Here is a 20,936-nt window from a genome sequence, read left to right as displayed (position 1 = left end):
TTGTGAATAGCACTTGATTGTTTATGATAGTGATATTTTTACCTTTGGCCTGAATTATCTATAAATCATGATACTGTTGGCCGGAGAAGACAGAGATTCATTCAGACTCTTGTACTTTTCCCACAGCCTTGCATCCGTCATCAGAGGCCAAGTACTAACGGCTGATGGAACCCCGCTTATAGGCGTCAACGTGTCGTTTTTACATTACTCAGAGTACGGATATACAATTACCCGCCAGGATGGAATGTGAGTCGGCTCTCTCCTGCTGTCTCTGTGGGAAGAACTCTCAGCATGAGGCTGGGCGTCCTCCCATCACCCGTCATATTGTATTGTCTTTTTTAATAGAAAGGCAACAGCTCTCAGACTCTAAAAACCCAGGACAGTGCAAGAGACAGAGACTTCCAGTCATGTACTCACGCACCCTAAAAGTTCATCCCGTTTTCTGAGGCCTGATATAATATTGTGGTTCTGTCGGAGAATGGCTTTTTTTTGTCTTTGAAGAATTGTGTTGAAATATGTATTGGAGATGTTTCTTACTGTCTGTAACTAAGTTCAGATGGTTCCAAAGAATAGATAGGAAGTTAGGGGAATGCAAATAGATAGCTCGGTGAATAGAGAAAGGATGTTAGGGTGCTGGCTGTTCCACTTGGGCAGAGATTGGAAACTGTTTCATATAAAAATTAGGAGGAAAGATTACTTATGAATCATTCTAACTTGAGGAGAGCATTAGTCTTTGTACAGTGACAGCTCACTAACTTAGTCATTGTAAGGTGGCAACTCACTAAGTTAGTCATTTGATGGTGACAGCTCACAAACTTAGTCATCAAACAATGACAGCTCACTGTTAGTCATTGAATGGTGACATCTCACTAACTTAGTCTTTGCACACTGACAGCTCACTAAGTTAGTCATTGGATGGTGACCGCTCACAAACTTAGTCATACCAAGTGCAACAACATTTTGTCTGTTCTTAGGTTTGACTTGGTGGCAAATGGTGGCGCTTCTCTGACTTTGGTTTTCGAGCGTTCCCCGTTCCTCACTCAGTACCACACTGTGTGGATTCCCTGGAACGTCTTTTACGTGATGGATACCCTTGTCATGAAGAAAGAAGAGAATGACATTCCCAGCTGTGACCTCAGTGGGTTTGTGAGGCCAAGTCCCATCATTGTGTCATCACCATTATCCACCTTCTTCAGGTCTTCCCCTGAGGACAGCCCCATCATCCCCGAGACACAGGTAAGCCAGTATGGCAGACAGCATCTTCACATGGAAGCAGTTCCTCTTGTGGGATACAAAGAATGCTCTAACACTTCCAGGATTCTAGTGCCGTCCAACTTCTGTAATGTGTGGTATGTGTCCTAAAGTAGAAAAAAACATCTTGGAAAAGGTGACTTGACAGGAAACATTAGCTTTCTAAAGGGATTATCTAAAAAACTTAATTATCATGTTTTAAAGTCTAATAATTTATCTCTTCATGCCCTAGTCTCCACAGGAATAAAATATCTAACTCTTAAAGAAACAGTCATGTTAAATATTCAATTTATCTATTGAAACGCCTATAGATTGTTTCCTTCCTCTGTGTTTAGAAATAACTTTCAGCTCTTAAAGGTAGGACATCAGGTATGACAGTGATGAATGTTATTCTGAAATGCAAAGTAGAGCTATGTGGTTCAAAGCCAGGCCAAAGGTGTGGGCCTGTAATTCCAGCTGTTCAGGAGGCTGAGGTAGGAGCATTACAGCTTCAAGGCTTTCCCAGGCTACGGAATGAATTCAAAGCCACCTTTGGACAACCCAGTGATACCTGGTTTCAAAATAAAAAGTAGATGGGGCCAGAGAGATGCCTTGGCTGCTCTAAAATATCTGTTGTTCTCCCCAAGAACCAGAGTTCAGTTTCCATCAGCCATGTCAGTAGTAAAGGGGGCTGGGAACATTGCTCGTTGGTAAAGAACTTGCCTAGCATGTGTGAGTCTTAGATACAATCCTCGGTTCGATCCTCAGTACTACATCAATAATGATGATGATAATAATAATAATAATAGGTTCAATCCTCAGTACTACATCAATAATAATAATAATAACAACAACCATAGTAGCATAATCTTTAAAGCACATATACCAGCTTTGTCACATTCATTCATCAAACATATTTGAAATGCTCGTTCTTATAGCAGTTGTTGGAAATGGGGACCAGTCATAAACCAGTCAGAGGACCTGCTCTTGGCGGGCTTAACAACCAAAGAGTAAAGAAACTGAACCCTTAATGTGCTTCAAGTTAAGATAAGGCTTATTAGACATTCTGACGCAGGGTAAGGGAATCCTATACTGTGATAGTTAGAAGCAATCTCTCTGCCAAGGCGGCCCTTGTCAGTAGAAACATTTGAGGGTAAGTCCAGGAGGTAGTTGAAATTGAAGGTAGGAATCTTGGGGATCTGGCTCACAGATGCACTTGTAACATTAATGTGATGAGGAAATGCAGACAGAGATGCCAAGAGGCTAGAGAGAGACATAGAGGTTATAAAAAGGCTCTCCCGTGTGGAAATGACATTAGGGAGATTTTAACATCTGAGTCAACTTTGAGCAGATGCTCTGGGAACTTCACCGTGACCTTATTCAATTTGATTCTTCTTTCTCCGGGTGCACCTTGTAACTTATAATTTCTTAGTTCTAAAACAGCCTTACTCAGAAGCAGTATCTGTCCAGAGGTTGACAGATTTCTGGCAAAATCTACCCACAACGATGTGTTTCAAACAGGCAACACATTCATGAGTGAATGTAGTCTTTTTGCAAGTCATTCACACAGGAGGTGTGATGTATGGAGTATACCCAAGGAGGATTAAAAGATGACCAGGACACAAACCCTGTCACTAGTGATGCAGGAAATATCTGAATAAACAGAAGGAAGCTTGAGGCAGAGGGCAAGCCCTGAGCAAGCCCGAAACAGCATTGCTGAGGGCGCTGTCTCCACAGAGACAGGAGAGAGAAGAGGGCAGAGGTCATGTGGAGAAATGAGTACCAGCAGCATAGTACCCAACGAGATGGATAGAAATTGGTGGGATGGCGCACTGAGCAAAGCTGATGGCCTGCATTTGATCCCCAGAACCCACATGACAGAAGGAAAGAACCAACTCCCTCAGATCATCCCCCGACAACCCACCTACACCACCCATACACGAGCTAAATGAGTAGATGTAAACAAATCATCATCATCATCATCATCATCATCATCATCATCAAGACAGGACAAGAATTTAAATAAGGGAGGAGAGAGACAGAAGAAAAATCCCCTCCAGAAGGAACTTTGAACTCCTTAGGCAGTACGGAAGCAAGGATCTGGCTAACCCAAGTCACAAGATGTCTGACAGGAGACAGAAGTAGTGAACAGACTCCTGTTGGCTTTACTGGCATGTCTGTGTGGCCAGAGCTTAGGTAACAGGTATGCTTAGCTATGAGAAAGGGCAGAAATAGCATCAAGGAAGCAATAGACAGATACAGAGCGTCCACCGGTGTATAGCTTCTGACTGCTTAAAGCGTCCAGAGTAGAGCTCACAAATTATGCAGCTGGCGCAAGCGGGCTTAAGGATGTATCTTCCCGTTTTGGCAGGATTTATATTTCCTAAGCAATAAAATATAACATGGTAAGGTTCAATTACATAGGAGAAATGCACGCTCTAATGAACTAAATTACAGATATTTGTTCCGTGGAAGTAGGTTAATGATGACAGAGACAATAATCGGTTATTAAAATTAAGAATAACATGATATTTTGAGATGGAATAGCAAGTCCTAGCAGGTCACAGGAAGTTGTTATTAATCAATTCCCTTGCAAGGAGAAAGACTATCAAATGTATGGGAAATTATTTTGAAAGGAAATTAGGAGGAAACATGTTGTACTTTCTGGGCCACTTGGGATGCACAGAAGTCTGTTTTTCAAACGAATGCATTAACATTTCATCCTGTCACAATAGTGTGCTCCCTTTAGGCTGTCTACTCTCTACCCTGCCCCCTTATAAAAGATCCTTCAGCATTAGATCTCCTGATTTCTTAGACATAGGGGAGCTGAAAGAAACTTCTGAGTGGAAGGGGTGGAAAGATAAAAAGTTAGAAATTAGAAAGGTCCGGTGTGTTCATAAATGATCTTGCTCGCCGGGCAGTGATGGCGCACGCCTTTAATCCCAGCACTTGGGAGGCAGAGGCAGGCAGATTTCTGAGTTTGAGGCCAACCTGGTCTACAGAGTGAGTTCCAGGACAGCCAGGGCTAGACAGAGAAACCCTGTCTCAGAAAAAACAAAATAAATAAATAAATGAATGAATAAACGGTCTTCTTCAAGATGGCTCAAGGACTGAATCCAGTTGGCAGATTTAGTGCGGACCTCGGCTATGTTAAACAGACACGTTAGAGTTGTGCCTTTGTGATCTGTTCCCTCATGTCTCTTCCTCTTCATGCCAGCTGCATTGCAGACCCAGGTGGGAGTTGCTTTAGTCCACTCCTCTGTGCCAACTCCCAGCTGTGTGCTTGGTTATACAGTCCGATAGCCATGTCCACAACACCTGGAGTTTTACTTCGGAAATTCAAGTGCAGAGATGGCAAATCCGTATACACCATTCCTCTCCTCGCTCTGTGCCGCATGAGAGGTGTAGGGGACACGGACCCACTATTCCAAGATTTTTTATCTCAGGAAAGGTGGCCATTTGTGATTAAGTGGTTAGTGTATATAGTGACATAGACTAACATTTAGGAATGCCATCTCATTCACAGTAGAAGTTGTTTTCTGATGCAGGCTACTTTGAATTCCATATTGGTATCTTAGGGTTTTACTGCTGTGAATAGATACCATGACCAAGGCAACTCTTATAAGGACAACATTTAATTGGGGCTGCTTTACAGGTTCAGAGGTTCGGTCCATTATCATAAAGGTGGGAACATGGCAGCATCCAGGCAGGCATGGGGCCAGAGGAGCTGAGAGTTTTACATCTTCATCTGAAGGCTGCTAGGATTTTTTGTTTTGTTTTGTTTTGTTTTGTTTTGTTTTGTTTTGTTGAGACAGGGTTTCTCTGTATAGTTCTGGCTGTCCTGGAACTCACTCTGTAGAACAGGCTGGCCTCAAACTCAGAAATCCGCCTGCCTCTGCTCCCAAGTGCTGGGATTAAAGGCGTGCACCACCATGGCCCCAGGATGAGGGTCTTAAAGCCCACGCCCATTGTGACACACATACCCCAACAAGGCCACACCTTCTAATAGTGCCACTCCCTGAAACCAGCCCACTATTCATCAGCTGAAGAAAGAAGCATTTTTACTGAGGAGATAGACACAAGTTCTTAACAAAGGTAGTCTTGCACATTACGGTACACATGATAACCCTAGAAAGATCCATTACTAGTTGTGAAACTAATACAAACCTTAGTAGAAAGAGTCTCTTTAGAAAACGCTTTAAATTTTTTTTATATACTATGCAATGTATTTCAAGATGGTTAGATTACTATTTGAGTACACAGTATCTTTCATCCCCATAAATTTGTTACCATCCATTGAGCTATTCACATGGGCAGCTAAACATAGGGTTTAAAAATGCATGTAGCATATAATTGAGGCCACCTTACATGGATAAAAGTAGCTTTTTTTTTTTTTGCAGTCAGAAATCAGAAGTATATTTTATCTTACATGTGCATTTTAGTTACTCTCTGGGAAAATAATACATACGGCTCTAAAACATTAGCTCATTTACCGTGTTATTAAAACTCAATGGTTTTAATGTAGTTCAGTGCAGCTCAATATGTAATTATGAGGATGCGCTGTTGTTACATTACCTCTAAACGTGTGTCTGGAATCAAATACGATTTAACCCAGATGCAGCTGCGCTCCTCGCTGTCATTCCTGTCTTTCTAACAGTGACCCAGGTAGGCTAATGGGGCCATAGGCTTACTTAGGCTTAGCCTCTAAGGGGGCAGCTAATGATACATCTCTGTTCAGAGGTGATCCCTGTGCAAATGTCAGCTCTCCTCTCCAAGTGACCGGAATAGAAGATGCATTAGTCAGAATCTACTGTAACTAAAGATCGACAAGTCGGGGTCCCAACAGCTGAAGGATGTGATTAACTCCGAATAAATGGCAAGAACCTTTCTGGAGGAGAGCATTAGGCTGGTAGTGGCGTTGTGTTGGAATTACTAGATAACAGATCAGGTGTTATTTGTGAATAGCGAGCCTGCTGTGGCTTATTTTAGGTGCTCTGCTGGGTCCTGCTCGCTGTATCTTCCACAATCCCAGTTAAGAGCCTGTGCTTTTCTCAAACATAGGTCCTGCATGAAGAAACCACAATCCCAGGAACGGATCTGAAACTTTCCTACCTGAGTTCCAGAGCGGCAGGGTATAAGTCAGTTCTCAAGATCACTATGACCCAGGCCGTCATACCATTTAACCTCATGAAGGTCCATCTGATGGTAGCCGTGGTTGGGAGACTCTTCCAGAAGTGGTTTCCTGCCTCACCAAACTTGGCCTACACGTTCATCTGGGATAAGACAGATGCATATAATCAGAAAGTCTACGGCCTATCAGAGGCAGTTGGTAAGTTTCATGAATATCCCCTCTACACTGAAAAAGAAAATAGGGTCAAGGTCAGAATTATAAAGAAATTACCAGGACCCTATGGCAAGTAGCGAGATAAGCAAATTCGGTGGCCGCAAGTTCATCTAGGGAAGTCACAGACAAGTTGATTTTGACCCACCATGGGGAAAAGAATGTATTGCATAGGGGGAGAGGACAGACTGTTGTTAGCGTTTCCATGGAATCATCTTATGAAGCTCAAATCTCAGGTTTACTGTGTCCTTTCTCCTGGTTACTGTTTTCACCTTCCTTTCTTTGTTTTTCCTTCGGTATTTTTTTCTGCTTATTTTCCTCCTCCCTTTATGACCTGACCTCTCTAATTTTTATCATTGGTTTAATGTTTTCTGTATGTGACCGTGAGAGGGTTTACATCGTAAATGATGTTTAGCAGAAGGTCAAACAAAATTGGGATCCAAGAATTATTTCAGCTCCTCTGCTCAGAGGGCCATTGGGGGGACAATCTGGAAACACCAAGTCACTCGTTTCCCTGAAGGGCTGGACATCAGAGCTTGACATGTCAAGTGTAGCTTCAAGCTCAGGCTAGAACATCAACAACTAAAGGAAACCATGGGTTTTATAGCTTCAACTTTACTTGAAAATAGCTTTCTTGGTTCTTTTAAACAAGTATCTAATTTAGATTTGAATTAGTTCTCACCAGGCACAATCCTTGATTCATGGTGAACTAAAGTCTTTTAATTGTGAGTTGATAGTAGTTCACAATTAATTCGACCTACCATAAATATTTTCCATGCTGAAAATTCTTAAGAACCAAACAGTTTGGATTATTTACATAACATAATTATTTTTTGTTTGTTTTGTTTTAACTAAAATTTGCTACTAACTTGTAACTAGTTAACTAGTTTCCCAATCTGAACTTAATATTGTCTAAGAATCCCTTGTAAGAGTAATGGGGGGAAGGGCTTAATTTCTATTAAATCAGTATAAGATAACATTTGGAGTTGGTCATTTTTTATCTCCCATATGCTCAAATCTCCTTACATAAAAACAAACTGCTTAATAAATGGTTGTTAACTCAGATCCCAATTGTAAGTTTCCCTCCAAATCATAAAACAACTTTCCTCTCATGTACGGCTGAGGCCATGAGCTACGGTTTACCTCACTTACAGTGTCCGTTGGATACGAGTACGAGTCATGCTTGGACCTGACTCTGTGGGAAAAGAGGACTGCTGTTTTGCAAGGCTATGAGTTGGATGCTTCGAACATGGGCGGCTGGACGTTGGACAAGCATCATGTACTGGATGTTCAGAATGGTAAGTTCTTGCTCACAGTTACGGTTGCCCACCCTCACTCTGATTATAAGACCACGGCTTTTTACCCTCTGAACACTGTAGGATTGGAATTTGTAGAGCAAAATAATGATAAGGAGATCATTGGAAGACCGTAAAAGCCTTGGAATGATGTGATTCTCGTACTGAATTTTACAGTGTCCCTGTATTGGTCGTTACAGTACTTTCCCCAATAGAGTGTAAATTCCCTGACTTTGGTGAAATTGCTCTATCTGTATGAGTGTCCCTCTACAAATTCATCTGTGAGTGCCTATTTGTACACAGCAGTGTGTGCAAAAAAAAAGGGAGGGAGGGACTTTAGAAAGAGTTACCAAAACTGGCAGCCGTGGGATTTATTGTAACCCAGGGGAAAAAAAAATCCATGGAACTTTACCAAGACATTTCCAGTAGATTCTTGACAATTAATCTGTCCAAGTGACTAGCTGTGTCTCCCCCCAGCAAGTTCTGTTTAGTCAGTATTGAAAAATAAAAGGAAAAAAAACCTCCTACATATTATTTTTGTTTAGAATATGCATGTTTATGTATATTTATTTTATTTAATCCCATACAATACTATACACTTCCTAATCTTTCTGAGCACTATTATCGAGTAACCAAATAGTGTTGAGTTACTGGAGTCCTGCTGGGGCTGGACGCCCACATTCTCCCTATGGCTTTACAGTCCCTTGAAGGAATCTTGTCGACAAATTGGTTATGCATTTTACACTGTATTTTGAGTACAAAAATACTGTAGCTTGATTCCGTAAACATTAGGAGAAACATAAATATAATTTGAGAGAAAAGTTAAAAACTAAAATACTTCTTCTAGCAGACCTGACATCACAAACCAAACTGCAGAGTGTAAACCTTCTCCTCACACACAAATTCTCTGCTGGGAAAGAATTCTCTTGTCCCTACTATGTTTCTGACATTCTAGTCACATGCTTGCCCACACATCAGAGCATCCAAAGATACTCAGTTAAAAATTCAGGGCCATAGGGTTACCAACTCTAACCTGTCTTACGCCTTCTCACCCTGACAAGTCTCTACCATCTTCCAGGAATAGCTAGAGGAAATGCCCCGTGTTTTCTGAGTAGCATCCCTTTTGACTTTTGGGAAGATTTAGAATGTTGAATTGAGGACTATCACACCATTAAATGCTCATGATTGATGATCACCTTTGGAGTGATGTTTCTTCGGTGTTTGTTCTGTCTTTGAGAATAAGAGTATTGGAAAGCTGTCTCTTGGCTTCCTAAGTATACTGAGTCACCATTTCCAAGTCGGTCCCTGAAAATGCCCATGCCTTGTCGAGAGGAGATAATGAAGGATAAAAAGTAGATCACTTGGGAAGAAAAATAAAACAGAAATAAATACTCCTCACACCTTTACCAGTTTTACAGCAGTGTTTAGCTCTCTTCTTTTCCCATGTGTCCTGGTCATCAGTTGACATTACGGAAGACTGGGAACAGGGCCCATTTCAAGCACCACACAGCATGTACATTAAAGATGCCGGGGTGTAGCTTGTGTGGGAGAGTGCTTGGCTAGCATGCACAAAGCCCTGAGTTGTATCTACACCAGCACATAAACTAGGATTGGTGGCACACACCTGCAATTCTAGTTCTTGGGAAGAGGTGAAGGCAGAAGGAACAGAGGATCAGGATCGTCCTTGGATCATCCTACACAGGCAGCTTGGCACTATCTAGAAAACTTTAAAACTTAAAAAAAGAATTGGAAAAGGGGACTCCCAACCGAGGAGAACACGCCATATGTCAACTCCAACCTTCCCTTGAGCCATCAGTGTTGTTTGAAATGGTGTTAATCTCAGTCAGTCCTGTGAGTAACACAAAGCTGAATTGTGGTCTTTCAGAATGCATAGGCAGGTGCCAGCCATGCTTGGAGCTGCTCCTAAATAAATTATTGAAAATTATATTTCATATATTTTCTACATGTTCCCATATCCCTGCATGAGTCCTTCACAAACCTTGGGGAACACTGTTCTAGGTTTATTTTAGTGACGATGAAAATACAGTGTAAAATGCATAATCAGTTGTCGACAAGATTCCTTCAAGGGACTGTAAAGCCATAGGGAGAATATGGGCATCCAGCCCCAGCAGGACTCCAGTAACTCAACACTATTTGGTTACTCGATAATAGTGTTCAGAAAGATTAGGAAGTGTATAGTATTGTATGGGATTAAACAAAATAAATATACATAAACATGCATATTCTAAACAAGAATAATATATAGGAGGTGTTTTATGAAAGTACCAGGTCAGATTTAAAAAGTGAGCTGCCAAATTTTCTGCCTTTCAAAAAACTGTTGCGTTCTAAAATATGTTACTTTAAAATGGGAGGACTTATCCCATGGGGAACTGATTGCAGTTTCAAATTGTATCCAAGAACAGTCTGACAAGTGGTGACTGTCCAAAGTGACGTGTCCAATTGAATAAACAAAGTGATTTGTAACTGTGTCAAGCTGCATGAGTTATAGATATAGACAAAGGAGGCACAGCCCCAGGGTGACAGGTGTTTGTTCAGGCCTCCTGGAACAGGACAGGAAAACCAACACTACAATGCTAAGAGCCCTTTCGTTGTGCTATACTGGAGGAGAAGAGAAGGGCTGGTCATCCAAAGTAATTGCATAAATCAGATGCAGTAGAATTCTAGGCTGACTCATGGCTCTCTTCCGATGAAAAATGCAGAAGCAACTCTCCCAGGAAATTATACCTCCATAATTGTCAAGTAATGTAATCACAGAAAGAAGAAATCTTAGGTATCATCCGTGCCATCTTTGAATATTCAAGGCAAAAAGCATCTCATCTCTTGTTATGATCCAGACTTATTTAAATTATTTTCCCTTAAATTTGAATAAACCTGTTTTATCATTCCTGATTTCTTTATGTAAATTGGCCATGATTATTACATCACCCAAATAGCAAGGCATTAAAAAAAAAAAAGTAATCACAAAGTACACCTAAAATGTACTGAGCTATAAGGGGAATGTAATTATTCTGATCACTTCTTCACTTTCAAATTATCCCAAAGCGGAGGAAAAATCATGTTCTCGAGTTTTCTGTTTGTACCTTCGCGAGATTATTCTTTTAACGGTCTTCTCTGCTACAAAGCCTGGTCATTATCTCTGAGAACTAGAAATCCCAATAAATACAATAGATGCTGCTCTAAAGTCAGAGCAGCAAGTGGGTTAGGCAGATAATCACACATTGAGGAGTGTCATAAAATATTCATGGGACGAGAACCGCTGACAAGCCAGTGGATCACAGATCCAAGCCATCGATCCGCATGTGGTCCCAATTCAAATCTAGCTTCTTACTGGAAAAATATTAAATATTCCTTGGGAATTTTTTTTGGTCTCACGTTTTCAGCGAAGCCCACTAGCAAGTACACTGGCGTTTTTGTCTTTGTAAAATCATTGACACTTTCAGACCTTAAAGCAAAGTTCAGTTTGAATAACAAATTTGCCTTCTGCATCAGTTTCACTATGCGCGCGTGCGTGTGTGTGTGTGTGTGTGTGTGTGTGTGTGTGTGTGTGTGTGTGTGAGACTTATATCACATAAATGTGAAGCAAGACTACCCATTGACAGTATGGTAGAGTTAAAAATAGGCCTCCATAGGCCAGTTGTATGGCTCAGTGGTACATTGTGTTCTTACTCTCAGGATACCTATAAATAAATACTTTCTAACTTTGTTTCCATAAAGCATTTTTTAGCTTTTTTAAAAACTCACAGTAAATTCATAAGAAACTCATAATCCCAGGGTACATTTTATTAATCAGGTTAATTTATAATATTTTCCACATTGATTAACAATTAGACAAACTTTCTGTTCCCCAAAGGATATTATGTAGAGCATGGTTCTCAAACTCGGTTGCACATTAAGATCACCTGGAGAGTTTTTAAAAGTCTAAATGCTAAGGCTGCACCCAGACCAATTAAATCAGGAATCTCTTGGGGGTAAAGACCAGCCCTCAGTATTTCTTACAGCACTCCAGACTGTTCCGGGTGTAGCCAAGATTGAGAATCACTGGTGTTAAGAATTTGGGTTTTGAATTCTTCCTCTTAATCGTTTGTTCCTCTCACTAGTCTTTCCCTTCAGAACAAACAGTATTTTTGAAATGTACCAGAATGGGGTTTATCATGTGATATCTTATATCATCGGGTCGTAGATAGAGGTCTTTCCATAAGAACTCTAAAGTTTCCAATTCTAAGTTAGAAAGGCCCAACACTGTGCTGAGATTTCTAGGGGACCCGTTTGCTTTTCGTCACCCACGTCCATCATAAGAAACATGTACTTTCTTTCAGGTATACTATACAAAGGAAATGGGGAAAATCAGTTCATCTCTCAGCAGCCTCCCGTGGTCAGCAGCATCATGGGTAATGGTCGGAGGCGTAGCATCTCATGCCCGAGTTGCAATGGTCAAGCTGATGGGAACAAGCTGTTGGCACCAGTCGCGTTAGCCTGTGGGATCGACGGCAGTCTATACGTAGGGGATTTCAATTATGTCCGGCGAATATTCCCTTCTGGGAATGTGACCAGTGTTTTAGAGCTAAGGTATGTCTTTCCTCTATTGGGGGCTTTCATCAGAGACAATCATCATGCCCTCAAAAACGAAGTTGGACGTGATACGCTGATTTATTTAAGCATACACCCTACCATTTAAAACTCACTCTAATAAGAACTTAGTTCTTAAGTGGAGATAGGAGGTCAACAATATACAGTGTTATTAATGTGAGAAAGAACAGAAAGCAGTCTGATATGGAAAACAGCTTTCTCGTCCCCGTGGTCTTTCTGTGAACTGGAAGGTAAAGCCACATATATTTTTAATCATTTTAATTTTCCTTTGGATAAATACACAGCACAGGAATCCATCTTTTATTTCACAGAGGCTGAAACTGTGGCCTAAGATATTTTCTCTGGGACCAAGATGTGATAATAGAAAATGAACAGGAGTACTGGACATTCAATTGGGCCTGCCCATTCATTAGCCAGACTGCAGATAGTAAAAACAACATGTGTATGTAGTGATTTAAGTGGGATTGTCAAAATCCACCAGCTCTGACAGCAGTTTGATAAGATTTTGCCTACAATGTTCATTACCAGGGTTTTCTCAGCTTGCAATTTTCCATACAAGTAATTAAACCCCACTATTGATCTCATTATATTTCAGAAGCCTTTTCTAACTCTGCTTTCTCTTTTTACCTTTCTTTTATCTGCTTCCACCAAGAAATAAAGATTTTAGACATAGGTAAGCATCCTGCTTAAAGGCTCTTGCATATTTTCCAATGTCCTTTTTTTATGTTTCAATGTGACTCTCTGAAATTGTTTTTTAATAACACCATCTTAAGAGGAAACTCAGAATCACAGAACATCTAAGGAATTAAAACTGCTTAATTGGGCAATTACATAACTTACTGCAAAATATATTGTGTGATAGAATTTTAGAAATATCTTCAAGTTGGTTCATTAAAAAGAAAAGTCTTGTCACAAAAAATTCCAATGTGCAGTTACTGATTTATGTAACCTATGAAACAGAACAAAATTTGAAACATAGCAAAATTTTAAAGAGATAGTATAATTTGATCAGTACCCAGACACAAAGCTCTTTCGGTTTAGGAAATGATTTGAGAAAAATAATCTGAAAATATTATACTAGGGTAAATTTTTGTTTGCTTGTTGTTGTTTTGAGACAGGATTTGCCTGTTGCCCTGGCTGTCCTGGAACCCACTCTGCAGTCCACCTGCCTCTGCCTCTCTAGGGCTGCCTCAACTAGATGGCCCAGGCCCCGTGTTAAAGGAATGTACCACTTCCACCTGGCAAATTTTATAAACTTATTTATCTATCTGATCAATCTGAACATACTACTGAGCTTGACAGTTCCCTCTTCTATACCACCCCCTATGTTTATCTTGGCCTGTGATTTCTAAATTTCCCAAATTGGAAGAGTTACGAAGTTCAAGAAGCAATGGGTTTGGGGGTTTTTTTTGTTTGTTTTTTTGTTTTGTTTTGTTTTGTTTTGTTTGTTTTTGGGGTTTTTTTTTTTTTTTGTGCCGTCATTATGAGGAGAGAGAAATGCTTTCCTCAAAGCTAAAGATGAATATAGAGTACTGTCAGCCCAGAAGTTTTCAGATCCCATTGGTGTGTCTGCTTGCCTGAACACAATGCATATAGTAAAACCTTGTCGGGATACTTTCAGATCCCATTGGCGTGTCTGCTTGCCTAAAGACGATCCATACAGGAAAACCTTGTCGGGATACTTTTCTAACAGCCATACTTTAAAGGCAGGAGGGGAAAAAAAATACAAACGAAGCGTTAAACAAAAGCTAGTGAAAGCCAGGGTTAGACATGCCAGATCTAGTTTGGCCATTAAAATATCTAATGCAATGATATATTTAAAAGGCAGTGATATTTTACATCAGATATCTCAGACAAGTAGGTCAATATAACTCACTGAAACCATTGTAGAGATTGACAGCTAGCAAAAAGCGGAGTCCTGCCGGCAGATGTATATAACTGTTGCAGACCAGAATACCCAGGCATGGTCCCAGGACCCTTCCCTAAGATTCTGTATTGATCTTACACTTTCAACTAAATAGCCCAGTCCACATGCTAAAGATTAACACTGAATCTCCCCAGAATGCTGAACGTTCTTTGAGAAGCCCCAACAGAATAGCAGCACTTTCCTTCTTGTTTTCTCTGTAGCTATGGAAAGGAGAGGAAGGACAGACAGAGGCATGTGGGAAAAAAAAACGCTGCAGGCGATACAGAAAAGACTAGGAAAGCCTGCCTTTTAACAAGCTGGCCTATTATATGCCAGGCACCGAGCCAGGTGCTTTTTGTATGTTATTAGAGAGCCGCACAGTAATCCCTCAGGTTACCCATGAGGTAATGGAGGTTGGAAGGCATTCCATCCCATCCCAGGGTATACAACTAAGAAATGAGAAACAAAGATTTGAACCCCTCTTGTGCACATGTTCTTTCCTCTGTACCATTTTTAATATGTTCCCTATGGCTGGGATCCCATTGGAAGATTTCCTACAACTGCAAAAAAAAAAAAAAAAAAAAAAAAAAAAAAAAAAAAAAGACTAGACTTATTTCACAGTCACTTTGCAAATTATCTGCATCTATTGTCTCTAAAAAAAAAAGATTCTCTGTTTGGACTTGTGTTGTTAATGCATACTGCCATAGAAGCCTATATATATATATATATATATATATATATATATATATATATATATATATATATATACACACACACACACACACATATACATACACACACACATATATATGTGTGTATATATATATATATATATAAAACCACCTCCTGACATTTGGCAGTGATTCTTACTGTAACCCCCCTTGTCTGGTCCTCTGTTACTTCCTCCGAGTGTCATTCTGACCATATTTGAGCTTCTACATTTCTGTCCTGTGCCACCCAGGTAGGACCTTTGGGTTGTACATCTCCACTCATGAACATTAAAGCTAACAGTGATCAGTCCCCACATGCCAGACACTTTGACGAATGGTAATCTAAGACAAAGCTCTCAGCAACTCTCATACAATAACAAACTAGACATATGTGTGACCAACTGACATCTTCAGTATTGTTTTTTTAACATGTCATGTATACAGCTATCCCATAAACATGGTTCTTGGACAAAACAGACTGGGAGATACGGCATAGTAAGGAAGTTTCCAGAAAGTGTTGATATTTGAGCTATATCTAACAATAAAATCTGCTCGATTAGAACAGCAAGAAGAAAGACATTCACGGGACCGGAAAACGGTGGAGAGGAAATAAAGATACTGAGGTCTAAGACAAAGTAAGCAAGATATTCCAAGAGTAATTAGACCTACTCAAATAAAGCAGGGATTTGTGTGGGTAACAGTGAGGTGCAGGGTGAAGCCAGTGAGGGTCAGCGTGCTGAGGGGTGCTTTGACCTCACGGAAAATAAATGGCTCAGAGTAGGGAAATAGTTTAGGGTCATGAACAAGTGGCATGTTCGAAGTGACCTATTAGGAATATTAATGTGCATGATAAGATCACTTAGAAAGTTAAAGCACCAAACCCATGCGAGTCCGCATACCTAAAGAGAAGGCTTAGCAGTGAAGTCAGCCATGGGAAGCCTGACAGTGAAGAGGCTATACCTTCCATGTAGTTAGAAAGATGAGGGAGAGTCTCACCCAGTGGCACATGCCTCCGATCCCAGCACTGGGGAGGCTGAGGCACCAGATCACTGCAAATTTACAGCCACTGTCGCCTATAGAGTGAGTAGAAAAAAGGAAAGGCGAAAATGTGGGAAAATGTATGAGGTTTTTGAGCCCCATTCATTTAAGCAGATAATGACATCATCATCAATGAAATTAATATGTGTTTAATAACTATCTGAAATGACCTGAGAAAGATCAAAGTATGTAAAATATTTAAATTCGTTAGAGCTTCCTTATTTTTATGAAATTATTTCCAAGCCTAGCGGCACAGGCCTGTAACCCTAGCTACTCAGGAGGCTGAGTCAGGAACAGCGCGAGTTCAAGGTCAGCCTGGGTAGGTCACTGAGACCCTCTCAGAATAAAAAAATGGATAAAAGGCTTGGACGTGGCTCGGCAGAGGAGCGCTCGCCCTGCCTGTGTGAGGCCCTCCTTCCAATCCTCAGAACAAGAAGAAAGACATTTTTTAAAGGAAAGGATAGCGGAAGGAAGGAAAGAAATGAACCCCTGTCAGAACTGTCTTCCTGCTTGCTAGCCTGGCTTTCATAGCAGCCTCTCTTTCCTGCATGGCAGAGCTGTTGTGAATGACTCAGGAGCAAGCAGTAGGAAGAAAGGAAATCACAAACTGTGCCTAATCCTACACATAAGAATGGCACTGTCCATTCTAGACAACTCAGTACATAGAGATTACCTGCTTCCGGTCCTCCTCCTGTACCTCCGTACCATAAACTGTCATTAATTATACTATAATAAAAATACTGGCCAAGGATATTAAGACATGGACTTATTACTTAAAGATTCAAATAGGATTCTATCATGCAAAGTTCTTAAGTACTTTTAAAATACTCTATAAAATAAAATTCCTTAGTTATATTTAGTTATACTCGGGTAGCACTTAATACTTTTCTTAAATGGAAATACTTTAATGATTATAAAATGGGTTTCTGTTTGATATCCTAAACATCCCCCTCTGGTGTTTACTACTTTTAACAGACCCCTTTAGTAAAAGAGGAAATTGTGGCCTAACCCTGTTTAAATTCCTAAAGTTCCAAATTAAAATTTTTAAGCGATCCCAGGTTCCAGTCACCCAGTCTTCTGGTTACCATGAAATAGGCAATGTTGCTCTTATGCATAAACAGAACTTGTTATGTTTCTATTGACTTGTGCACTAAGGGCTGTGGCAGTTTCCAAGTGAAAAGATGAAAGTGTTCAATAGTGTGTCTTCTCTGTGCCATTCGCCACAAGTGTCTCACTCATCTAAGATGTCTGAATTATGAGGAAATAAATGAGTGTAGCCAGCCCATTTACACTTGCCCTGGGATCTGTGTCCAGTTGACAAGGCTATAGGGAAGATGCCTTGATAAGCGGCATCCGGGTCGTCCTGGATAGGTTCAGAATCAAGGGGCGGTATACAAAAGACGTCGGCTTGAGTTCATATCCTTGCTTCTTGCTGCTAGTCCCAATTGTCACTTTAAGCCCTTCTGAAAAAGAAAAATCTTAGACAGTCAATCCCACAGAAATGCTCTGTGTTTCTACTGATGAACACAGATTTCCCCAAAACAAGGTCTTCGTAAATCCCTGTGCCTTGTGGCCAACTGCAGACAGCTTCCAGCCAGCATGACCACGGATTCCATACTAGACATGCTTCTCATCTGAAGCTCACAGCCCCTCGATGACCTCTGGGCCACTAGAAAACAGCTTCTAGTGCTCCCTGTCAGGGAACGCTTCAGGTTTAAAATCAGATGATCTTGAGTCAAACTCCTGTTGTGTATGTGATTCAGAACTCCTCTGTCATCTGTCTGTCAACTAAAAATTTCCAAATTCACTTTTACTCTGGGTTTTTTTTTGGGGGTGGGAGGCAGACAGGGTTTTTATTTAACTTTGTTTTTAGAATTTTATACATGAGTGCTGTATTGACATAATTTCTACATCTTCCACTTACCAGTCCAGTGCTTCCCTCAAATCCGTGACTTCGTTATTATTATTGTGTGTGTATGTGTGTGTGTGTTTGTGTATTCTGTGTGTGTGCACCCTACTGAGTCCATACAGTGTGGCTCATATGCACATGTGTTTAGAGTTGACCACTTAGGATAAGATAACCTATCAGAGAGCTCATCCATGAAGAAATCTGATATATTCATATTCTCTCCCCTCCTCCCTTCCTCCCTCCATTGGTTGCCTATAACTAGGCACCTTCATCTAGGTGTCGGACCTTGTAAAATTTCCCCCATCCGTGATATGTCAACGGTAGTTTCATTTTGTTCTATTCTGGAACCTCTGTAGAGATGTTTCCCACCTATGTGATGCTAGCGTCTGAGGAGTAGCAGACCTTTAGCAGCTGAGACTGCATCTCCACTCCTGGACCATGAGCCCCTCCATGGTGTTCTAGACAATACAGTTGTGTGCACAGTGAGACCTTACACTCATCAGATAAAGCTGTGCTGCTTGATGCGAATGTGTCTGTCTTCAGGACACTGTAATCCCAGCACAGCAGAAGTAGAGAGATGTCCACAGTGAGTTTGAAGCCAGGCTAGGCTACATTGTAAGTTCAAGGCCAGCCTAGGTTATATGATGAGACCCTGTCTCAAAATAAAACAGAAAGGGGCTGGAGAGACTGCTCTTCCAGAGCTCCTGAGTTCAATTCCTGAGCCACATGGTGGCTCACAGCCATCTGTAATGGGATCTGATGCTTTCTTCTGGTGTGTCTAGAGACAGCTACAGTGTACTCATACATAAAATAAATAAATAAATCTTTAAATATATATATATATATATATATATATATAATAAAACAGAAAATGAAGTATCTGTGTGTCAAGAAAAGAAGGAGATGCATTATCCAGCAGATCTAACCCCAACTCCCCACCCCCATGGACATGATGACATTACCACCCAAGTAGATGATGGTGATGCCAATCAAAGCCCAGCTCATGCCTTGAATGTGCATTGGTTGTGCACCAAGAAATCTCATGCCCCGTGGCTGGAGAGTAGGCTGCCAGCACTCAGATAGCCAGAATCTAATGTGTCAAAATGAAAGATGTAATTAAAAAGTATGCATGGCTCCTGTAACTTTGTTATAATTACCCTTGAAACAACTAACGGACATCTTAAGATGAGCCTGGACAACACTAATGCTTTAGTGTATTCCAGATTGCTGATTTGCCAGCAGTTGTAAGCAAATTTGAATCTATTCACATTCTGGGATTTTTGCCCCCCTAACATTTTCAGGAAGCAAGTCAGACCTTATAGCATTACGAAAGGCATATTGAAATGTCACTGTAGACAGGACAAAAGCAAATATTAAGAATAGTGGATTCTGGCTGAGTGTGTCTTCTGTGTTCCCCTAGCAGTGGGAGAAACCCGAGTAGAAATTATAACCTATTATAAGAAAAGCCTCTTAGACTAAAGTGCACACATTCACCACTTATAAAAACCATGAGACTGGAGGTGGTACCGTAAGTAAGACTGCTCACTGTGAAGGCAAGAGAGCCCGGGACCAAAGCTCCAGCACACACATGAAAACTGGACACATCTGCATGTGCCTGAACCTCTGGCACTGGGGGGTGGGGGGGCAGAGCCAGGTGGATCTCAGGACCTCCCTGGACGGCTCTTTTAGCTGACTTTCCAAGTCCAGATTCAGTGAGAGCCCCTGTCTCCAAAAAACAAAAAACAAACAAAAAAAAGCAGAGGCAGACATTAGAAGAAGGCACTCCACATCAATTCGCACACATGCAGACACACACATATACCATACACACATGTGCACAAAAAACTAAAAAGAACATTAACAAATGAGAATTGTTTCATAACAGTTTAACATAAGTAGTAATAAAAAAATCTACTGTACCACTTTTGTAATTAAAGTGTTCATGTTAGGCTTATACTGCGTTTTAAATATTTTTTTTGAAATTATAATATGATTACATCATTTCCATCCTCTCTGCCCACCCTCCAAATTCATATGAATTCCTACCTTGCATTCTTTGAAATCAGTGGCTTCTATTTCTTTAATTGTTGTTATTGGTGGTGGTCGTGGTGGTGGTGGTGGTGGTGGTGGTGGGGTGTGTGTGTGTGTGTGTGTGTGTGTGTGTGTGTGTGTGTGTGTGTGTGTAACTGACTGGTGTGCTCTTCCCTGGGGAACACTATTATTTCTCCTGATCTCAGCCTTCCTTAGTTCCCTGTAGTGCTTTGTGTAATACTGAGGCCTCATGAGCTTTCCCCATGCTATGTTAGCATGTCTATTGATGTCGTCCTTCTTCAGGTCATACTTAGGCAGCCGTGTCAATGAGACTTCATGTATTAGCATCTCTGACATTTCCAAGAGACACAATCTCACAGATGTTCAGATACAAAATAAGGCTAAATAAGAGTATGACTCTCTGTGTTTCTGACTGTGAAGAGATGGAAGAGAGAAGGGGGGATGAGATAGAGAGAGAAAATAAAAAACCAAGTTCATTATCAAAAGATACATATTCAGTGGGTCCCATCTTTACCATCCTCCCTGAAAAACCAAGTAATTTAAACTGCTTTTAGCCTTTTCTAGAACAACTATATTTGCACACGATCTAAAAGTCACATTCCTAAGAAAGCAGTGTTCAGAGACTGCCTTCTGCCCTGGAATGTGTAACCTCACTTATCCCGGTAGGTCGAAACAGACACTGTATCAGCACCATTTGCTTTTCTGGATTGTGACAGAGCTTCTAAGAAGGTCACGATGTTACCTCTGCAAGGTAGCATTTGTGATGTTTTTAAAGCAAAGTGATGATTCCAAACAATAGTCACGAAGCGAATCATCTCTTAAGTCAGTGGAGAGTGTGCCAGAGAGG

At 40.8% G+C, this 20,936-nt stretch overlaps 1 protein-coding gene across 19 annotated transcripts in view; it reads left to right on the top strand.

The window, feature by feature from the left end:
- The window catches only part of Tenm3 (teneurin transmembrane protein 3), a 1,282,613-nt gene that overhangs the window by 1,209,286 nt on the left and 52,391 nt on the right, over positions 1 to 20,936 (top strand). For 15 of the 19 annotated variants that reach the window (XM_031339793.1, XM_031339799.1, XM_031339798.1 and 12 more), the window contains 6 exons: positions 127 to 246; positions 975 to 1,236; positions 6,292 to 6,559; positions 7,726 to 7,869; positions 12,204 to 12,453; positions 13,127 to 13,147. In XM_031339793.1, coding sequence (XP_031195653.1) covers positions 127 to 246; positions 975 to 1,236; positions 6,292 to 6,559; positions 7,726 to 7,869; positions 12,204 to 12,453; positions 13,127 to 13,147 — 1,065 coding nt within the window. The remainder of the gene's footprint in view (positions 1 to 126; positions 247 to 974; positions 1,237 to 6,291; positions 6,560 to 7,725; positions 7,870 to 12,203; positions 12,454 to 13,126; positions 13,148 to 20,936) is intronic. The other 4 variants (XM_031339792.1, XM_031339790.1, XM_031339789.1 and 1 more) reach the window with 1 other exon arrangement.

The sequence above is a fragment of the Mastomys coucha genome, unplaced genomic scaffold (genome assembly GCF_008632895.1).
Source record: "Mastomys coucha isolate ucsf_1 unplaced genomic scaffold, UCSF_Mcou_1 pScaffold22, whole genome shotgun sequence".
Taxonomy (NCBI): domain Eukaryota; kingdom Metazoa; phylum Chordata; class Mammalia; order Rodentia; family Muridae; genus Mastomys; species Mastomys coucha.
The sequence above is the reverse complement of the archived record's forward strand: the minus strand, read 5'-3'. Positions and strand labels throughout refer to the sequence as shown.